At 37.3% G+C, this 17,627-nt stretch overlaps 1 protein-coding gene across 15 annotated transcripts in view; it reads right to left on the minus strand.

Moving 5' to 3' along the window:
- Window positions 1-17,627, minus strand: part of DOCK3 (dedicator of cytokinesis 3) — a 514,642-nt gene that overhangs the window by 197,971 nt on the left and 299,044 nt on the right. For 14 of the 15 annotated variants that reach the window (XM_077858742.1, XM_077858737.1, XM_077858736.1 and 11 more), the window contains one exon: window positions 14,830-14,978. The exons of the other annotated variant lie outside the window; for it this stretch is intronic. In XM_077858742.1, coding sequence (XP_077714868.1) covers window positions 14,830-14,978 — 149 coding nt within the window. The remainder of the gene's footprint in view (window positions 1-14,829; window positions 14,979-17,627) is intronic. 15 annotated transcript variants of the gene reach the window in all.

Genomic DNA, 17,627 nt, shown 5'->3' on the forward strand with positions numbered 1-17,627 from the left:
GTTAAAAATATACCTGCCCTATGACCCAGCAATTGCACTGTTGGGGATTTACCCCAAAGATACAAATGCAATGAAACGCCGGGACACCTGCACCCCGATGTTTCTAGCAGCAATGGCCACGATAGCCAAACTGTGGAAGGAGCCTCGGTGTCCAACGAAAGATGAATGGATAAAGAAGATGTGGTTTATGTATACAATGGAATATTACTCAGCTATTAGAAATGACAAATACCCACCATTTGCTTCAACGTGGATGGAACTGGAGGGTATTATGCTGAGTGAAGTAAGTCAGTCGGAGAAGGACAAACATTATATGTTCTCATTCATTTGGGGAATATAAATAATAGTGAAAGGGAAAATAAGGGAAGGGAGAAGAAATGTGTGGGAAATATCAGAAAGGGAGACAGAACGTAAAGACTGCTAACTCTGGGAAACAAACTAGGGGTGGTAGAAGGGGAGGAGGGCGGGGGGTGGGAGTGAATGGGTGACGGGCACTGGGTGTTATTCTGTATGTTAGTAAATTGAACACCAATAAAAAATAAATTAAGCATAAAGGATTCAAGAGACTTCATGACTGCAGAATTTAGATCTAATCAGGCAGAAATTAAAAATCAATTAAATGAGATGCAATCCAAACTAGAGGTCCTAACGAGGGTTAACGAGGTAGAAGAACAAGTGAGTGACACAGAAGACAAGTTGATGGCAAGGAGAGAAACTGAGGGAAAAAAACAGAAAAACAATTAAAAGATCACGAGGATATGTTAAGGGAAATAAATGACAGCCTCAGAAGGAAAAATCTACATTTAATTGGGGTTCCCGAGGGTGCCAAAAGGGACAGAGGTCAAAGAATATGTATTTGAACAAATCAAAGCTGAGAACTTTCCTAACTTGAGAAGGGAAACAGGCATTCAGATCCAGGAAATAGAGAGATCTCCACCTAAAATCAATAAAAAACGCTCAACACCTCGACATTTAATAGTGAAACTTGCAAATTCCAAAGATAAAGAGAAGATCCTTAAAGCAGCAAAAGACAAGAAATCTCTAACTTTTATGGGGAGAAATATTAGATTAACAGCAGACCTCTCCACAGAGACCTGGCAGGCCAGAAAGGGCTGGCTGGATATATTCAGGGTCCTAAATGAGAAGAACCTGCAGCCAAGAATTCTTTATCCAGCAAGGCTCTTATTCAGAATAGAAGAAGAGATAAAGAGCTTCCAAGATAGGCAGAAACTGAAAGAATATGTGACCACAGAGCCAGCTCTGCAAGATATATTAAGGGGGATTCTGTAATAGAAAGAGGAAGTCCAAGGGAACAATCCACAAAAACAGGGACTGAATAGGTATCATGATGACACTAAATTCATCTTTCAATAGTAACTCTGAACGTGAATGGGCTTAATGACCCCATCAAAAGGTGAAGGGTTTCAGACTGGATAAAAGGGCAAGACCCATCTATTTGCTGTCTACAAGAGACTCATTTTAGAGGTAAGGACACCTACAGCCTGAAAATAAAAGGTTGGAGAACCATTTACCATTCAAATGGTCCTCAAAAGAAGCAGGGGTAGCCATCCTTATATCAGATAAACTAAAGTTTATCCTGGAGACTGTAGTAAGAGATGAAGAGGGATACTATATCATACTTAAAGGATCTATCCAACAACAGGACCTAACAATCATGAATATTTATGCCCCGAATGTGGGAGCTGCCAAGTATATCAATCAATTAATAACCAAAGTTAAGACATACTTAGATAATAATACACTTATACTTGGTGACTTGAATGTAGCACTTTCTACAATCAACAGGTCTCCTAAGCACAACATCTCCAAAGAAACAAGAGCTTTAAATGATACACTGGACCAGATGGATTTCACAGATATTTACAGAACTTTACATCCAAACACAACTGAATACACACTTTTCTCAAGTGCCCATGGAACTTTCTCCAGAATAGACCACATACTGGGTCACAAATCAGGTCTTAACTGATACCAAAAGATTGGGATTGTACCCTGCATATTCTCAGATCATAATGCTTTGAAACTAGAACTAAATCACATGAAGAAGTTTGGAAGGATTTCAAACACGTGGAGGTTAAGGACCGTCCTGCTAAAAGATGAAAGGGTCAACCAGGAAATTAAGGAAGAATTAAAAAGATTCATGGAAACTAATGAGAATGAAGATACAACCATTCAAAATCTTTGAGATACAGCAAAAGCAGTCCTGAGGGGGAAATACATCGCAATACAAGCATCCATCCAAAAACTGGAAAGAACTCAAGTACAAAAGCTAACCTTGCACCTAAAGGAGCTGGAGAAAAAATAGCAAATAGATCCTACACCCAGTAGAAGAAGAGAGTTAATAAAGATTCGAGCAGAACTCAATGAAATCGAGACCAGAACTGTGGAACAGATTAACAAAAGTAGGAGTTGGTTCTTTGAAAGAATTAATAAGATAGATAAGCCATTAGCCAGACTTATTAAAAAGAAGAGAGAAAAGACTCAAATTAATAAAATCATGAATGAGAAAGGAGAGATCACCACCAACACCAAGGAAATACAAATGATTTTAAAAACATATTATGAGCAGCTATACACCAACAAATTAGGCAATCTAGAAGAAATGGACTCATTTCTGGAAAACCACAAACTACCAAAACTGGAACAGGAAGAAATAGAAAACCTGAACAGGCCAATAACCAGGGAGGAAATTGAAGCAGTCATCAAAAACCTCCCAAGACACAAAAGTCCAGGGCCAGATGGTTTTCCAGGGGAATATTATCAAACGTTTATTTATTTATTTTTTATTTTTTATTTTTTCAAACGTTTAAAGAAGAAACCATATCTATTCTACTAAAGCTGTTTGGAAAGATAAAAAGAGATGGAATACTTCCAAACTCGTTCTATGAGGCTAGCATCACCTTAATTCCAAAACCAAAGACCCCACCAAAAAGGAGAATTATAGACCAATATCCCTGATGAACATGGATGCAAAAATTCCCAACAAGATACCAAACAATAGGATCCACAATACATTAAGAAGATTATTCACCATGACCAAGTGGGATTTATCCCTGAGATGTAAACTGGTTCAACACTCATAAAAAAATCAACGTGATTCATCATATCAGCAAGAGAAAAACCAAGAACCATATTATCCTCTCAATAGATGCAGAGAAAGCATTTGACAAAATACAGCATCCATTCCTGATCAAAACTCTTCAGAGTGGAGGGATAGAGGGAACATTCCTCGGTATCTTAAAAGCCATCTATGAAAAGCCCACAGCAAATATCATTCTCAGTGGGGAAACACTGGGAGCCTTTCCCCTAAGATCAAGAACAAGACAGGGATGTCCACTCTCACCACTGCTATTCAACATAGTACTGGAAGGCCTAGCCTCAGCAATCAGGCAACACAAAGAAATAAAAGGCATTCAAATTGGCAAAGAAGTCAAACTCTCCCTCTTCGCAGATGACATCATACTCTACATAGAAAACCCAAAAAGACTCCACCCCAAGATTGCTAGAACTCAAACAGCAATTCGGCAGTGTGGCAGGATACAAAATCAATGCCCAGAAGTCAGTGGCATTTCTATACACGAACAATGAGACTGAAGAAAGAGAAATTAAGGAGTCAATCCCATTTACAATTGCATCCAAAAGCATAAGATACCTAGGAATAAACCTAACCAAAGAGGTAAAGGATTTATACCCTAAAAACTACAGAACACTTCTGAAAGAAATTGAGGAAGACACAAAGAGATGGAAAAATATTCCATGCTCATGGATTGGCAGAATTAATATTGTGAAAATGTCAATGTTACCCAGGGCAATATACACGTTTAATGCAATCCCTATCAAAATACCATGGACTTTCTTCAGAGAGTTGGAACAAATCATCTTTAAGATTTGTGTGGAATCAGAAAAGACCCCAAATAGCCAGGGGAATATTCAAAAAGAAAACCATAGCTGGGGGCATCACAATGCCAGATTTCAGGTTGTATTACAAAGCTGTGGTCATCAAGACAGTGTGGTACTGGCACAAAAACAGACACGTAGATCAATGGAACAGAATAGAGAATCCAGAAGTGGACCCTCAACTTTATGGTCAACTAATATTCGACAAAGGAGGATAGACGATCTACTGGAAAAAAGAGTCTCTTCCATAAATGGTGCTGGGAAAATTGGACATCCACATGCAGAAGAATGAAACTAGACCACTCTCTTGCACCATACACAAAGATAAACTCAAAATGGATGAAAGATCTAAATGTGAGACAAGATTCCATCAAAATCCTAGAGGAGAACACAGGCAACACCCTTTTTGAACTCAGCCACACTAACTTCTTGCAAGATACATCCACGAAGGCAAGAGAAACAAAAGCAAAAATGAACTATTGGGACTTCATCAAGATAGGAAGCTTTTGCACAGCAAAAGAAACAGTGAACAAAACAAAAAGATAGCCTACAGAATGAGAGGAGACATTTGCAAATGACCTATCAGATAAAGGGCTAGTATCCAAGATCTATAAAGAACTTATCAAACTCAACAGCAAAGAAACAAACAATCCAATCATGAAATGGGCAAAGACATGAAGAGAAATCTCACAGAAGAAGACACAGATATGGCCAACAAGCACATGAGAAAATGCTCCGCATCCCTTGCCATCAGGGAAATACAAATCAAAACCACAGTGAGATACCACCTCACACCAGTGAGAATGGGGAAAATTAACAAGGCAGGAAACAACAAATGTTGGAGAGGATGTGGAGAAAGGGAACCCTCTTGCACTGTTGGTGGGAATGTGAACTGATGCAGCCACTCTGGAAAACTGGGTGGAGGTTCCTCAAAGAGATAAAAATAGAGCTACCCTATGACCCAGCAATTGCACTGCTGGGGATTTATCCCAAAGATACTGATGCAGTGAAATGCTGGGACACCTGCACCTTGATGTTTCTAGCAGCAATGTCCACAATAGCCAAACTGTGGAAGGAGCCTCGGTGTCCATTGAAAGATGGATAAAGAAATGTGGTTTATGTATACAATGGAATATTACTCAGCCATTAAAAATGACAAATACCCACCATTTGCTTCAACGTGGATGGAACTGGAGCGTATATGCTGAGTGAAATACGTCAATCGTAGAAGGACAAACATTATATGGTCTCATTCATTAGGGGAATATAAAAAATAGCGGAAGGGAATAAAGGGGAAAGGAGAAAAATGAGTGGGAAATATCAGAAGGGGAGACAGAACATAACGACTCCTAACTCTGGGAAACGTACAAGGGGTGGTGGAAAGGGAGGTGGGCGGGGGTTGGGGGTGACTGGGTGACGGTCACTGAGGGGGGCACTTGATGGGATGAGCACTGGGTGTTATGCTATATGTTGGCAAGTTGAACTCCATTAAAATAAAAAAGAAATATAGAAGGTGTTAGAATGCTAGCAGCTATAAAAGTAAAATAAATGGAGATATGTGTATCAAAAATAGGTCAAACTTTAGACAAAGACAAATATATGATATCAGTCACTTGTGGAATTTAAGAAACAAAACAGACGAACAAAGGGAGGAAAAAAAGAGAGACATACAAACCAGGAAACAGACACTTAACTATAGAGAAGAATCTGGTGGTGACCAGAGGGGGATGGGTGTGGGATCGGAGAAATAGATGATGGGGATTAAGGAGAGTACTTGTGATGAGCACTGGGTGTTGTATGGGTGTTGAATCACTGTGTTGTACACCTGAAACTAATACCACACTGTGTGTTAATTCATGGAATTTAAATAAAAACATAAAAAATAAAATAAAATAAAACCATGTGAAAAAATAAATTATTTTATTTAAAAATTAAAACCATCTATACATCCAAAATACATTTGTTTTATTTATAATTTGTGACCTATTTATAGGAAAAGGTATGAAGAGATTAAAGAAGTTTCAATAAGATTGCTAAAATAAAAACAGAAACTCAAAACTATATGAAAAAGGTAGAAACAAACATATTAATTGTATAGGCTAATATGATAACCATGATTAAGAATGAAAATTTAGATTGGTGCTTTTTAGTGGGGGAAAAAAAAGGATATACCTATTTTTCTACTAAAAAGATAAAATCTCAAGCCTTTCTATTATATATTATAACTTACATTATTCTTTAATAGAAAAACATGAGTTTTTATAGGGTGCCTGGGTGGCTCAGATGGTTAAACATCGAACTCTTGATTTTGGCTTAGTTCATGATCTCAGGGTTTGAGATTTAGTCCTGTGTTGGGGGGCTCTGTGCTGGGTGCCAAGCCTGCTTAGGATCCTCTCTCTCCTTCTGCCCCTGCCACCCATGCTCTTTCTCTCTCTCTCTCTCTCTCTCTCTCGAGAGGGAGAAAAGAAAAACATGAATTTTTAAAGAAGAAATAACTTTGGGTACGATTATTGAAGTTAACGTATTTAAGTTGAGAAGCGATTTGATTTTTCTAACACTAGGATCCTGCCTTCTTATATCAAAGAAATATTGCATTTAGTCACTTTATTAGTTATCCTTAATTTCTTTGATATAATTTCAGGTCTCTAGCCTCCAACACTTACTGCAGGTAAAGGCAGCAGTGTCATGGAAAGTACGAGAAAGCTGAAGCACAACCTTTCCACCTCCTTTGTCATGAAAAGCAATTTACATCATAAAGATAATTTTGCAGATATGATCTCAAAAGTATTTAAAATACTTTTATAAGCATGTAGAAAAGCAGTGAAAAGATAATAGATGACATTAGTATTTATATTAGGGAAATGGAATCATACATTTGAGCACTAAAAACATTTTCCAATTTTCTATAGTCATGCTATCAAAACTTTTTTAAATACAAAAATGAGAATCAAAATTCCATACATATTCTTTAACCATTAGTGCTCATAACATATATGATAGTTAAATGTCACAGTTAAGTAACAAAAAGGCCTGTGTGAATATTGCAAACAAAACAGGTATTTTCAAAACGATAGCATTAGAAATAAATCCAATGGACCTAAATCAATACGGCTGGGATTCAGTGTATGTGCTGTGTGGTTGTGCACCATACACAGGGATGGGCTGTGTAGACTGGCATTTATGCAAATTCTGTCTCAGTACTATGACACCCTTAGCTTGCTTGTCCACTCAACTGTCCATGCATACACCCAACCACTCACTCACAGGGATTCTCTGAGAACCTATAATTTCCCCCCCATGATCTTGGATACAGGGAATACAGCAGTTTTGAGGCAAGCAAATGTTCATAATTCTCCCAAGAATAGTATCTTCTGTCTCCTAGAAGTCACCAGAGCACAATACTTTTTAGATTCTTGATTTCATTATTTAGGAAATAAGAAAATTATTAATGAGAAATCTGCTAAAACTGAAGACTGAGTTCCTTCTACTAGTCCACTAGTCTTCAATGGAGGAAGAGTAATTTTCAAAAGCTAAATTGGAGGACTGGCCTCATTGGAAAAAGGCAGAGATGCTGCATGGTGAAAAGCCACAGAGGCTCACTACATATTTCATTCCGGAAAGGAGGTTTCTGGCTATTTCTGTCTGTAGTTTACCCTAAGAATAGTGAACAGCAAGTACAGAGAGTGGTTAATTTAGTCTCTTCTCTGTCTTCCTAGCACAGGGAGGTAGGGCAGCAGAGTTCTGAGGAGCATGGGCTCTGATGTCAATTGCCTGGTTTGCATTTTGGCTCTTCCCCCAGGCCACACTGTCATATCTATCATAAGCTACTGTAAAGCATTTAGCGCACTGTCTGGCATTGTAAACTGCCACTCCTGTTATAATTATCATAAGTATGTGTTACTTTACTAGCCAAAACATGGCCTAAAGTATAAGGACTGTGATCAAAGAGATACGATGTCTGAAAAAGAGATTCTTGAACAGATGGACACAAGCAGGAGGTATACATCGGTATACAGATGTAGTATAGAGCTGTTTTCAAAAATGGTCTTACTAATTGTTTAGGTGAACAGTCTTCACAGAAACATTTAGTGTTGTCTCACCACATGCCATTGATCACTCACTCATTTATTTCAATAATTCAATAAATATTTATTAGCATCTACTCTGTGCTAGGTTCACGCTGAACTTAGGGACACAGTGATGAATAAGAGATACTCCCAGTCCTACATTCTTTCAGGCACACCTCTTAAAGGCCCTGAATCTCTATACCAAATTCTTTGAATTTTACATTTCCTTAGAATGTTCTCTATTCTCTTCTATTTTCCATGTTACCGTTTTCTTCTGTGGTTCCTCATCTGAACCACAGAACATAGAAAATAATGTGAAGTTAACTAATTACAGACAATGGATGTTTTAAAGCATCAGCACTTAATTCTCCCCCAAAATTGGTTGAGAAAGGCTAAAGATATTAAGATTTCCTGTAGGTACTAGCTTTTTCTAATACTCATAATAAAGAGAGCATACAGATAATAACTACACTAATGAAAGTATATTTATATAATAAGATATAAATAATAATAGCTACACGGGACGCCTGAGTGGCTCAGCGGTTGGGCATCTGCCTTTGGCCCAGGGCGTGATCCTGGGATCCGGGATTGAGTCCCTATAGGGCTCCCTGCACGGAACCTGCTTCTCCCTTGGCCTATGTCTCTGCCTCTCTCTCTTGCTGTATCTCTCATAAATAAATAGAAATCTTTAAAAAATAAAAAAATAATAAAAAAATAATAATAGCTACCCTTTGCTGAACATTTACACGGGATAGGATGGAGATATCTATCTATCTATCTGTCTATCTATCTATCTATCTATCTATCTATCTATCTATATCTCTTATATAGGCACCAAGGGAAGTAGACAGTATTAGATCCATTTTATAATTGATGAAACTGAAGTCCAGAGAGGTTAATGAAGTCAACTATGAAGGGCGCAGAGGTGGGCTTGTCTCAAACTATATCTATCTTACTCTGAGCCTATGGTATTTTCACTGTACCTGCTATCTTCCTACTAACAATCATGAAAGTTAAACACTAATAAGTGACTGTAATCAATTCAGTCATTAACAGTTTGAGGGATAATTTTGTGCAAATATGTCAATCCAGAAGGAAACAAATACAGGTTGGCGAATGAGTGTCCACCAGGCATAAGAACAAACCTATTTTATTACTTAGATTCACGTTCATGTAGTGCCTGTCAAGTGCAGACATTGTGCTAAGTGCAGATGAGCAAAACAGATGCACAAAGAGTGAGAGAGAGATAAAGGAAATTTACTGATTTGAATATAACTTCATGGAAGGATTCTGACACATGCACACTTTAAACATAGTTATCTCTGACTTCTTGGATACAGCAAGATAGTAACTGATGGGCACAACACCCTATATCAGAATAACTCTAAGAAGAAGTTGTTGGAAACTTCTACTAATTTCAGATGTCCTGAAGCTCAAAAATATAAGCACATTTGTAAAGGCAAAGTACTGAGCCATAAGTCCTTCTGAGTCCTAGCTACAAATCTATTCAGAGGAAACTTGTTGGCACAAAGGCTGGGGTGGCAGTATTTTCTGCATACTACAATCCAAACTTCTGCTTGTGTTGCTTCCTCTAAAAGAAATTCCCTTGGTGAGGAATATAAACTATGGAAAAAGAAGGGGATATGGGTGGGTTAGGACATATGAAAGTCTAAGGGAGAGAGTACAAAAGAGAGAAGGAGTAGAGAGACTATGATAGAGGGAGAGAAAGATAATATAAGAACTAGAAGTTATATATTTATTGGTGATTTGTCTTAATCATTGAGACCAGAATATAAATATATGAATTATTTCATTTGATACTTATAATCTACAGAAACATCATTCTAACTCAACAAAAGCTTATAAAATTTTTACACTGTATTCAAATCTGTACTTTCTACCTAAAGAAGAAATACAAAAATCTTACAAATTATTCTATGAATAAAGCATTTCTTACTTAGATATTTTTCTAAGGCAAAGATCAATTAAGCTGTGTTGGTTCTGGGTTAACACAAGTTCAACTTAGGTATGCTATAGTAGTGATGACATTAGAATAAAAATAAACTTTTAGCAACACTTTTATGGAAGATGTTGAAAATATTAACACAATGAAATTCTATTGCTAGATAAACTTTTAAAATTCCACTGGAGAGGATATAATTAACTGACTTAGTCTTTGTATAGGAGACTTACGCAGAGATAATGGCTAGTTTATTTGAGCAAACTTTGTTTTATGCCCTTCCTGTATTTCAGTTTCTAAAAATATAAGAACACAACTTACAAGTACTGATTTTTACATGATATAATTTTAGTAATTTTAACTTATGGAATGAGTGTACGCATATGCAAACAGGCTAACAAGTATAAACCAAATAAACAAAATAAAAATTGTGGTTATAAAGACGTGGAAAGCTCTGCATTTATTTTAAACTCTAAATAAAAGAGTATAATACCAATTTAGTTTCTATCCTAGAAAGTTCTAATTCAATGTGAAATCAAATATACACTATGGGACATACAGTGTTCATACTAGGAGACTAGAACAAAATCAAATAACCCATAGACTAGAAATACTGGCAATAATTTGCTTAGTTTTAAGATTCGCACTTAAAAATAATCAGAGAGATGGTAAGGTCCTGCATAAAGTTTATGGGCTTTGGGATCAGCTCTGGGTATAAAAACCAGTTCTACCACTCACTGTGCAACAATAGAAAAAGTACTTTGGAGCCTCAGTGTCCTCATCAGGTAAAATGGAGCTCTTGTCTTGGAAGAGCATAATAGCATTTTATTGTAACAATGCATATGTTAGGGGTTCCTGGGTGGCTTAATTAAGCGTTCGACTTTTGGCTTCAGCTCAGGACATGATCTCATGGGTTGCGAGAGCTCTGCATCATGATCCCTGAGGAGTATGCTTGATTCGCTTCATTTGCCCTTCCCGAACTCACACGTGGACACACTCTCTCTCAAATAAATATTTGAAAAAACAAACAAACCCAACAATGTATGTTAGTCCAAGCACTTACCACTGTGATATAAGTAGATGTACTCAATAATTAATAGCTGTTATTAATAGCTTCTAAAATAAGTTCTGAAAAGGCAGAGCTATGATGTCTGTGTAAGGGCTTATAGAAAAGGCATAAAAGTTAAAAAATTACATGATTCATATTTACTTTTATCAATTAAAGCATAAAAATATATTCCACAAACACTGGAATGCATCTCCCACATGCCAAGATATGCTAAGCTTCAGTATTTTATGGCACTTATAGAAGCGTGGTGGTTCAAAAAATGTGGAACTCTGAGGCATAAAACAGGAACAACGGATATGGTTATCAGTGCTCAGGTACTGTGTGGAACATGTCTTCTTTACATAACCTAATGGTACAAAGTGACTTTATTTTTACAGTATACTATCCCTTCTTTTAAAGTAAGAAGGAAAACTTTTTAAGCAAAAGTTATTAATGAAAGTGGGATAACTGCAATTTACTGACAGGTATTTACAATGGCCTTTGCCTTTTTCAAATATAATTTGAACTCATTTCCAAGCTATCATCTTAAGTTTTCAAATTTGATTGCAAAATCTGACTGGTCTGCTCTCCAAGTTTTATTACAAAGATGTACTGAGGGGATCCTGGGTGGCTCAGCGGTTTAGAGCCTGCCTTTGGCCCAGGGCGTGATCCTGGATTCCCGGGATCAAGTCCCACGTTGGGCTCCTGCATGAAGCCTGCTTCTCCTTCTGCCTGTGTCTCTGCCTCTCTCTCTCTGTGTCTCTTGTGAATAAATAAATAATATCTTTAAACAACAACAACAACAAAGATGTACTGATATTTGTTAGTATTTTTCTTCATTTACTAGTATGCACAACTGCAGCTAAACTATAACATAATGACTTATATACAACTTAGTGTCATCAGTTCAAGTTTACAGTTTGCTTGGCACATGGTGATGTTACTTTTGCAATTATTACTGTCATTAATTTATTAAACAAATGTAATAATGCCATTTTATAAGATGGCACTGTTTGAGGCTGAGGGACAGAATCAGCTATGCTGTAAGCTAACATACAGCATTTTGCCAGATTTTTATTGCCCAAAATTTGATCTAGAGAAAGCTGTCTGATCTATGGTACATCTGAAGTCATATTATATCATACCAGGAGTCTATGATGTATGCCAAGCAACTCTACTGACAGTCATGAAAGGGTGTAATTTAATGAAACAAACAAGGATAGTATGCTATCACTTTAAAAGGTCAAAAATAGCCAATTTAGGGTTGTACTTGTTTTCTTTTCTAAGGATGAACAGCAGCCACTCTTGGTTGGATTGGCTGTATTAGATTCTATTTCCTCTTTCCTGATTTGCTTTTCCATTTCTTTTTTTTCTTTTTTAAAGATTTTATTTATTTATTCATGAGAGACACACACAGAGAGAGAGAGAGGCAGAGAGAGAAGTGGGCTCCTCACAGGGAACCCCATGTGGGACTCGATCCCAGATTCTGGGATCACACCCTGAGCTGAAGGCAGACGCTCAACCGCTGAGCCACCCAGGTGTCCTCTGCTCTTCCATTTCTGTAAGAACATATTCTCAAGTCCCGCCCCCCCACCCATTTTTTAAAAGATTTTATTTATTTATTTGAGAGAGAGAAAAAGAGAGAGACAGAGAGCACGAGCAGGGGGGAGAGGGAGAAGCAGGCTCCCCACTGAGCCAGAAGCCTGACATGGGGCTCCATCCCAGGACCTAGGAATCATAACCGGAGCCAAAGGCAGAAGCTTAACCAACTGAGCCACCCAGGCGCCCCTCCCAAGTCCCTTCTTAAGAAACGGGTCATCAAAGGTAACTTTCACATTCATGAATGCTTTAAAATGGCTTTGGTTGGCCTTTACACTTGATTAGATAGTTTGGCTGTTTATAAAAATCTGGCTGGCAAATCATTTCCCAACAGAATTTTGAAAATATTATTTCACTATATTCTAGGATCCATTGTTACTGATAAAACTTTCGAGGTTGGTGTGATTCTTATTCTTTTGTAAGACTTGTGTCCCTGCCTGAAAATCTTTTAGGATCTTCTCTTCATCCCTGGAATATTAAAATATCTTAAAGTACATTGCTGTGGGTTTTGGGTCCCCACTCCATTCATTATACTAGGTATTGGGTGGGCTCTTCAATCTAAGACTCCTGGCTCTTTGGCTCTGGTAAATTCTATCACTTCTTTAGAATTTTCTTTTTATTGCCTTTGCTCTTTTCCTGGAAATTATAATATCTGATGTTAGACTCCCTGGATTGAACTGCTCTATTGCTCTTTTTCCTCAACCATTTCCCATCTTCTTGTTTTATTTTCTCAGAGATAATATAAAATGATCTTACTGCTCTCTTCTTGAATGTTTTATTTTGGAAATCACATTCTCCATTACTTTTTCAGAGTATTTTATTCTACATAATGGATCTTGATTCTCTTTGAGGATGCACAGAGGATTTTTTTTTTTTTTAGAAGTTCTTTACTACTAATATCTAGTTGCCTCTGGGGCCAGGTTATTTCCTTGGGGGGTGGGCAAAGTATTGTTTTGTTTATCCTGGTCTCTCTCTCTCTTGTCCGGGGAAGGATTTTAAATACCTGGTGATACTTAATTTTCCATCTCAATTTAAGAGGCACTAGAAGTGTGGGGAGTTTTTGCACATGGTGGGTGACTAGCAAGCTTCTCTTCCCAGTAAGTGGAAGGGATCTGGTCATTACATTTTGGAACTCTTAAATGGTAAAATATGGAGAACTCTGCAATAAGGTCCCAGGGCACATTCTTGTTGCCCAATTCCCCCCAGGCAGTCTGTCTTTGTATATGTTTATCTGAAGGGGAAACATCTGGCTGCCATTCTTTCTACTTGTGGCAGTGGGTTATTCCTTTTTATGTACTTTTAAGCACCAAGGCACACTCCTATCCTCCATGATTCTGCAAACTGCAGGACAGAACAACTCTTTCATTAGCTAAAGTTTCTTCCACATATACTTGGCTTCCTGCATCATCACTAAATATTCTATACATTTTCCAGCTTTTAGAAAGGATTTCATATACCTCATTTATTGCTGGGCCCTCTACCATTCTTTTTATATCACTTCAATGATGTCTTGAGAGACATGGGAGAGGGGATAAAGACTTGTACTAAAATATATTTAAGGTATATGTATATCTTAAATAGAAAGCAAACTGCTCACTTCAAAGTTTAATGGACTTGACTTTAAGATAATGAGACAAAATCGCTTGAAAATTATATTAATTATATGTAGGAAGAAATATATTTGAATACTATCTACTCTAGCTTCCCATGCCAAAGTCTTAGAATACTACTTATATAAAAACAGCAAACAATCATACCTACTGCATAAATGCAGGACTACCTTTGAATGACAGATTAGTTAAGAATACTCTCAAGTACAGATGTAGACAGGGTTCATTTGTAGTATATGCTTAATCAGATTAATTGTGTGGCTATAAAATACAAAAGACACAGAATTCACATGAAAAAATAGATACTAAAAGATGAAACAGAAGTGTACTCTGATTCATGGATCCAGAATCAAGTAATTCGAGCTAGAAGAAACCTCAGAGGATAATGCAGTCCAATTATTTAATTTTCAAGAAGTAAAAATAAAGACTGAGAGAGTTTCAGTGTATAGAGCCAGTACTTTGCTAACCTAAAAGAAACAACTACTCATAGTAAAAATGATCAAAGCTTAGTGGAGAATATAACAACATCATTTCATCACTAAAGAGAAGCTTTGATCAGGTACAAACTCTGGAAGAACTAAGTTAACATATATGTAACTGAAATGCCCAAATGATATTCATACTTACTCATTACCCCAGTCCAGGCGCACGGTGATATGCCGTTTAACCTCCCGCACCTGATCCTGAGTGAGGTGACCAGACAGTAGCTGCCTTCGAAGGTCAATAAGTTCATTCATCACATGGCGTAGCTTGTAGAAAAGATCTACTTTGTGTTTCTGAAAGGGCATTTTTGGTGTTGGGTGAAATGAAAAAGGGATATGGAAAGAGAATGAAAAAAGAAAGAGAAATAGTTAAACTATGAAAAGTGTTCATTTCTCTAACCTTCTAAAAAAGGCAATGTAAAGAGGAGCATATTTATGAATCTTAAAGTCCTTAGTTCCTACTGCCTAAAATTCTCTATATAATGACATCTCAAGTAATATAATTGATCTGGATCATGCAGAATACCATTTATCTCTACTCCATTCTGGAGAATTCATTTTCTAGTAAGTCAGAGTTACTAAACTTTATCAGAACAGAAAGTTAAACAGGGGCCTAGAGTTGCTTTCTCTGTCAGAAGTTCCTATGTACGTAATGTCTCTGTTTCTTTAGGAGGGATACTCAAATTGCAGAGGGCACAGGGAGAATCACTTGCCCTACTTTGAAGGAACTAAGGTTTCAATAAAGAGCTACAGTCTCTAGAGTAACATTCGCACTCCAGGTTTCCAGGCCTCATCTAGTTTTAATTAGCTTTTGTAAACAATATGTGTCCCTAGTGTCACAGGTTTCTATTCTTTTCAGTTTAATAATGTGTCACCTTTATAAGAGTTAAGTGGAAACATCCTAATGAACTTAATTATGGTTATCATAGGGGTTTCAATCTTATAGGCAAAAAAATTTAAATGCCATGACAGTAGATGATTGAGGAAAAAACTCAAGACTATAGATTTAAGAACTAAAGTCTTATTTGTTCACAAGTATCATCTTGGTTTGGAAATTTTTAGATTTATGTTTCTGTTATAGAGAAGCAGGATTTTATATGATAACTAAAAGCCTTGGAATGTAAGTTATCCATAAAGAATGCTCTTTAAGGTCATATCAACCTGTACCATAAGATTAGGAAAGCCTCTATCTAGAATTTCCCCTAAAAAGATCTCTGCCAAAATAAGCTTGATTAAAGTAACTATAAATAAAATTAATAACAAAGCAAATTACAAACTAGCAGAATCAGCTAATATTCTTAGGTGGCAGTGACATTATGATTAAAATGTTCAGGACATCATGCTACTTAGAAATCATCTAATGGAGCATGAGACCTTTAAAGGTCTATCTCAGAGAGAAATTATTTTTAAGTAGAAGACCTTAGGAATCATGCACTCTAATGATATCATTTCAAATAGCATGCGGTCCTTTCTTCACTTGATCATATGAAGAAAAGTTAAGTACCTTGATGGCACACAATGCTGGCAGAAGGGCAGAACTCACAAATTCTTGCCAGTTCAAGTAACAAGGCCTAAGCAAATTATATCATCTGGAAAATTGAGATCTTAAGGTAAGCAATAAAGGCAATGTGGTCTTTGCTTCCAGCACATGCATTTTTTTTTTTTTTTATAAAACAGGGTTACCTGTCTAAGTTTAAAATAGAAAGTTAAATTCCCATCAAACCATATGCAATAATCTACTGCATATACACATAAGCATTTATTCATTCACTTGGTTTACAAATGCTTATGGAGCACCTGATGAGTGCTATCACTTTATTGTGATCAGAAGTCCCTACTTTCAAAACAAACAAAGTCCCTACTTTCAGGACACCTGGGTAGCTCAGTGGTCTTCAGCAATGGTCTTCAGCTCAGGTTGTGATCCCAGGGTCCTGGGATTGAGTCCTGCATCAGGCTCCCACAGGGAGCCTGCTTCTCCCTTCTGCCATCTCTCTGCCTCTCTTTCTGTGTCTCTCATGAATAAATAAATAAATAAATAATTTTAAAAAATTCCTTACTTTCATGGCTTCATTCTAGAGAGCAGAGACAGATCAGAGACAAATAAATAATGGTGGTGATATGTTCTAAAAAGAAAATTAAAGCAGAATAGGGAGATTAGGTGGCCAATGGTGGGTTGGCTGGGGGAGTAGGGGAAGATACTGCTTCAGGTAGGGTGGTCAGGGAAAGGCTTCTTTGGAAGCTAAGCTTTAAGTAGAAACCTGAATAAAATAAGGTGACAGCATTTGGGAGAACCAGGGAAGTTTATTACACTGTTTGTTAACTAACTAGAATTTAAATAAAAACTAAAAAAAAAAAAAAAACCTGGGGAAGTTTTTGAAGCATAAGAAACAGCAGGAACAATTGCCCTGATGTGGAAGTAGACGTGGCATGTACATGGAGAACATGCACCTGCAGCAAAGTCAACAAGGGGGGAGAGTGGTGATGATTGAGTAAGAGAGGCAACAGGGACCAGATTAGGCAGGGCTTTTGTGTAAGCCATGTTAAAGGGTTTGGCTTTTATTCCAAGTAAGACAGGGAGCCACTGGAGATAGGGAGCAGAAGAGTGACATGATAGGACTTATGGCTTGAAAACGTCACTCTGAGTGCTGCGTTGAGAATAAACTATGAAAAGGTAAAGAGGAAAGTAGGGGTTCCAGTCAGAAGGCTATTTATTACAACAATCCACAGGATGGCAGATGACTAGACAAGGGTAAGAATGGTAATGTAAAACTTTTAGGGCTTGGAGGTTTCTAAGTTTTGTATGTAGAGATGTTAGGATCTGCTGATGGATTAAATGTGGGATATGAACGGAGTCAAGGACTACTCCTTTTCCTGGCCTGGGGAGCATGTCTGGAGGAGGGAAACAAGGTTCAATTTGGAACATGCTGGGTTGACACTGAGATC

This window comes from Canis aureus, chromosome 19 (genome assembly GCF_053574225.1).
Source record: "Canis aureus isolate CA01 chromosome 19, VMU_Caureus_v.1.0, whole genome shotgun sequence".
NCBI classification, from domain to species: domain Eukaryota; kingdom Metazoa; phylum Chordata; class Mammalia; order Carnivora; family Canidae; genus Canis; species Canis aureus.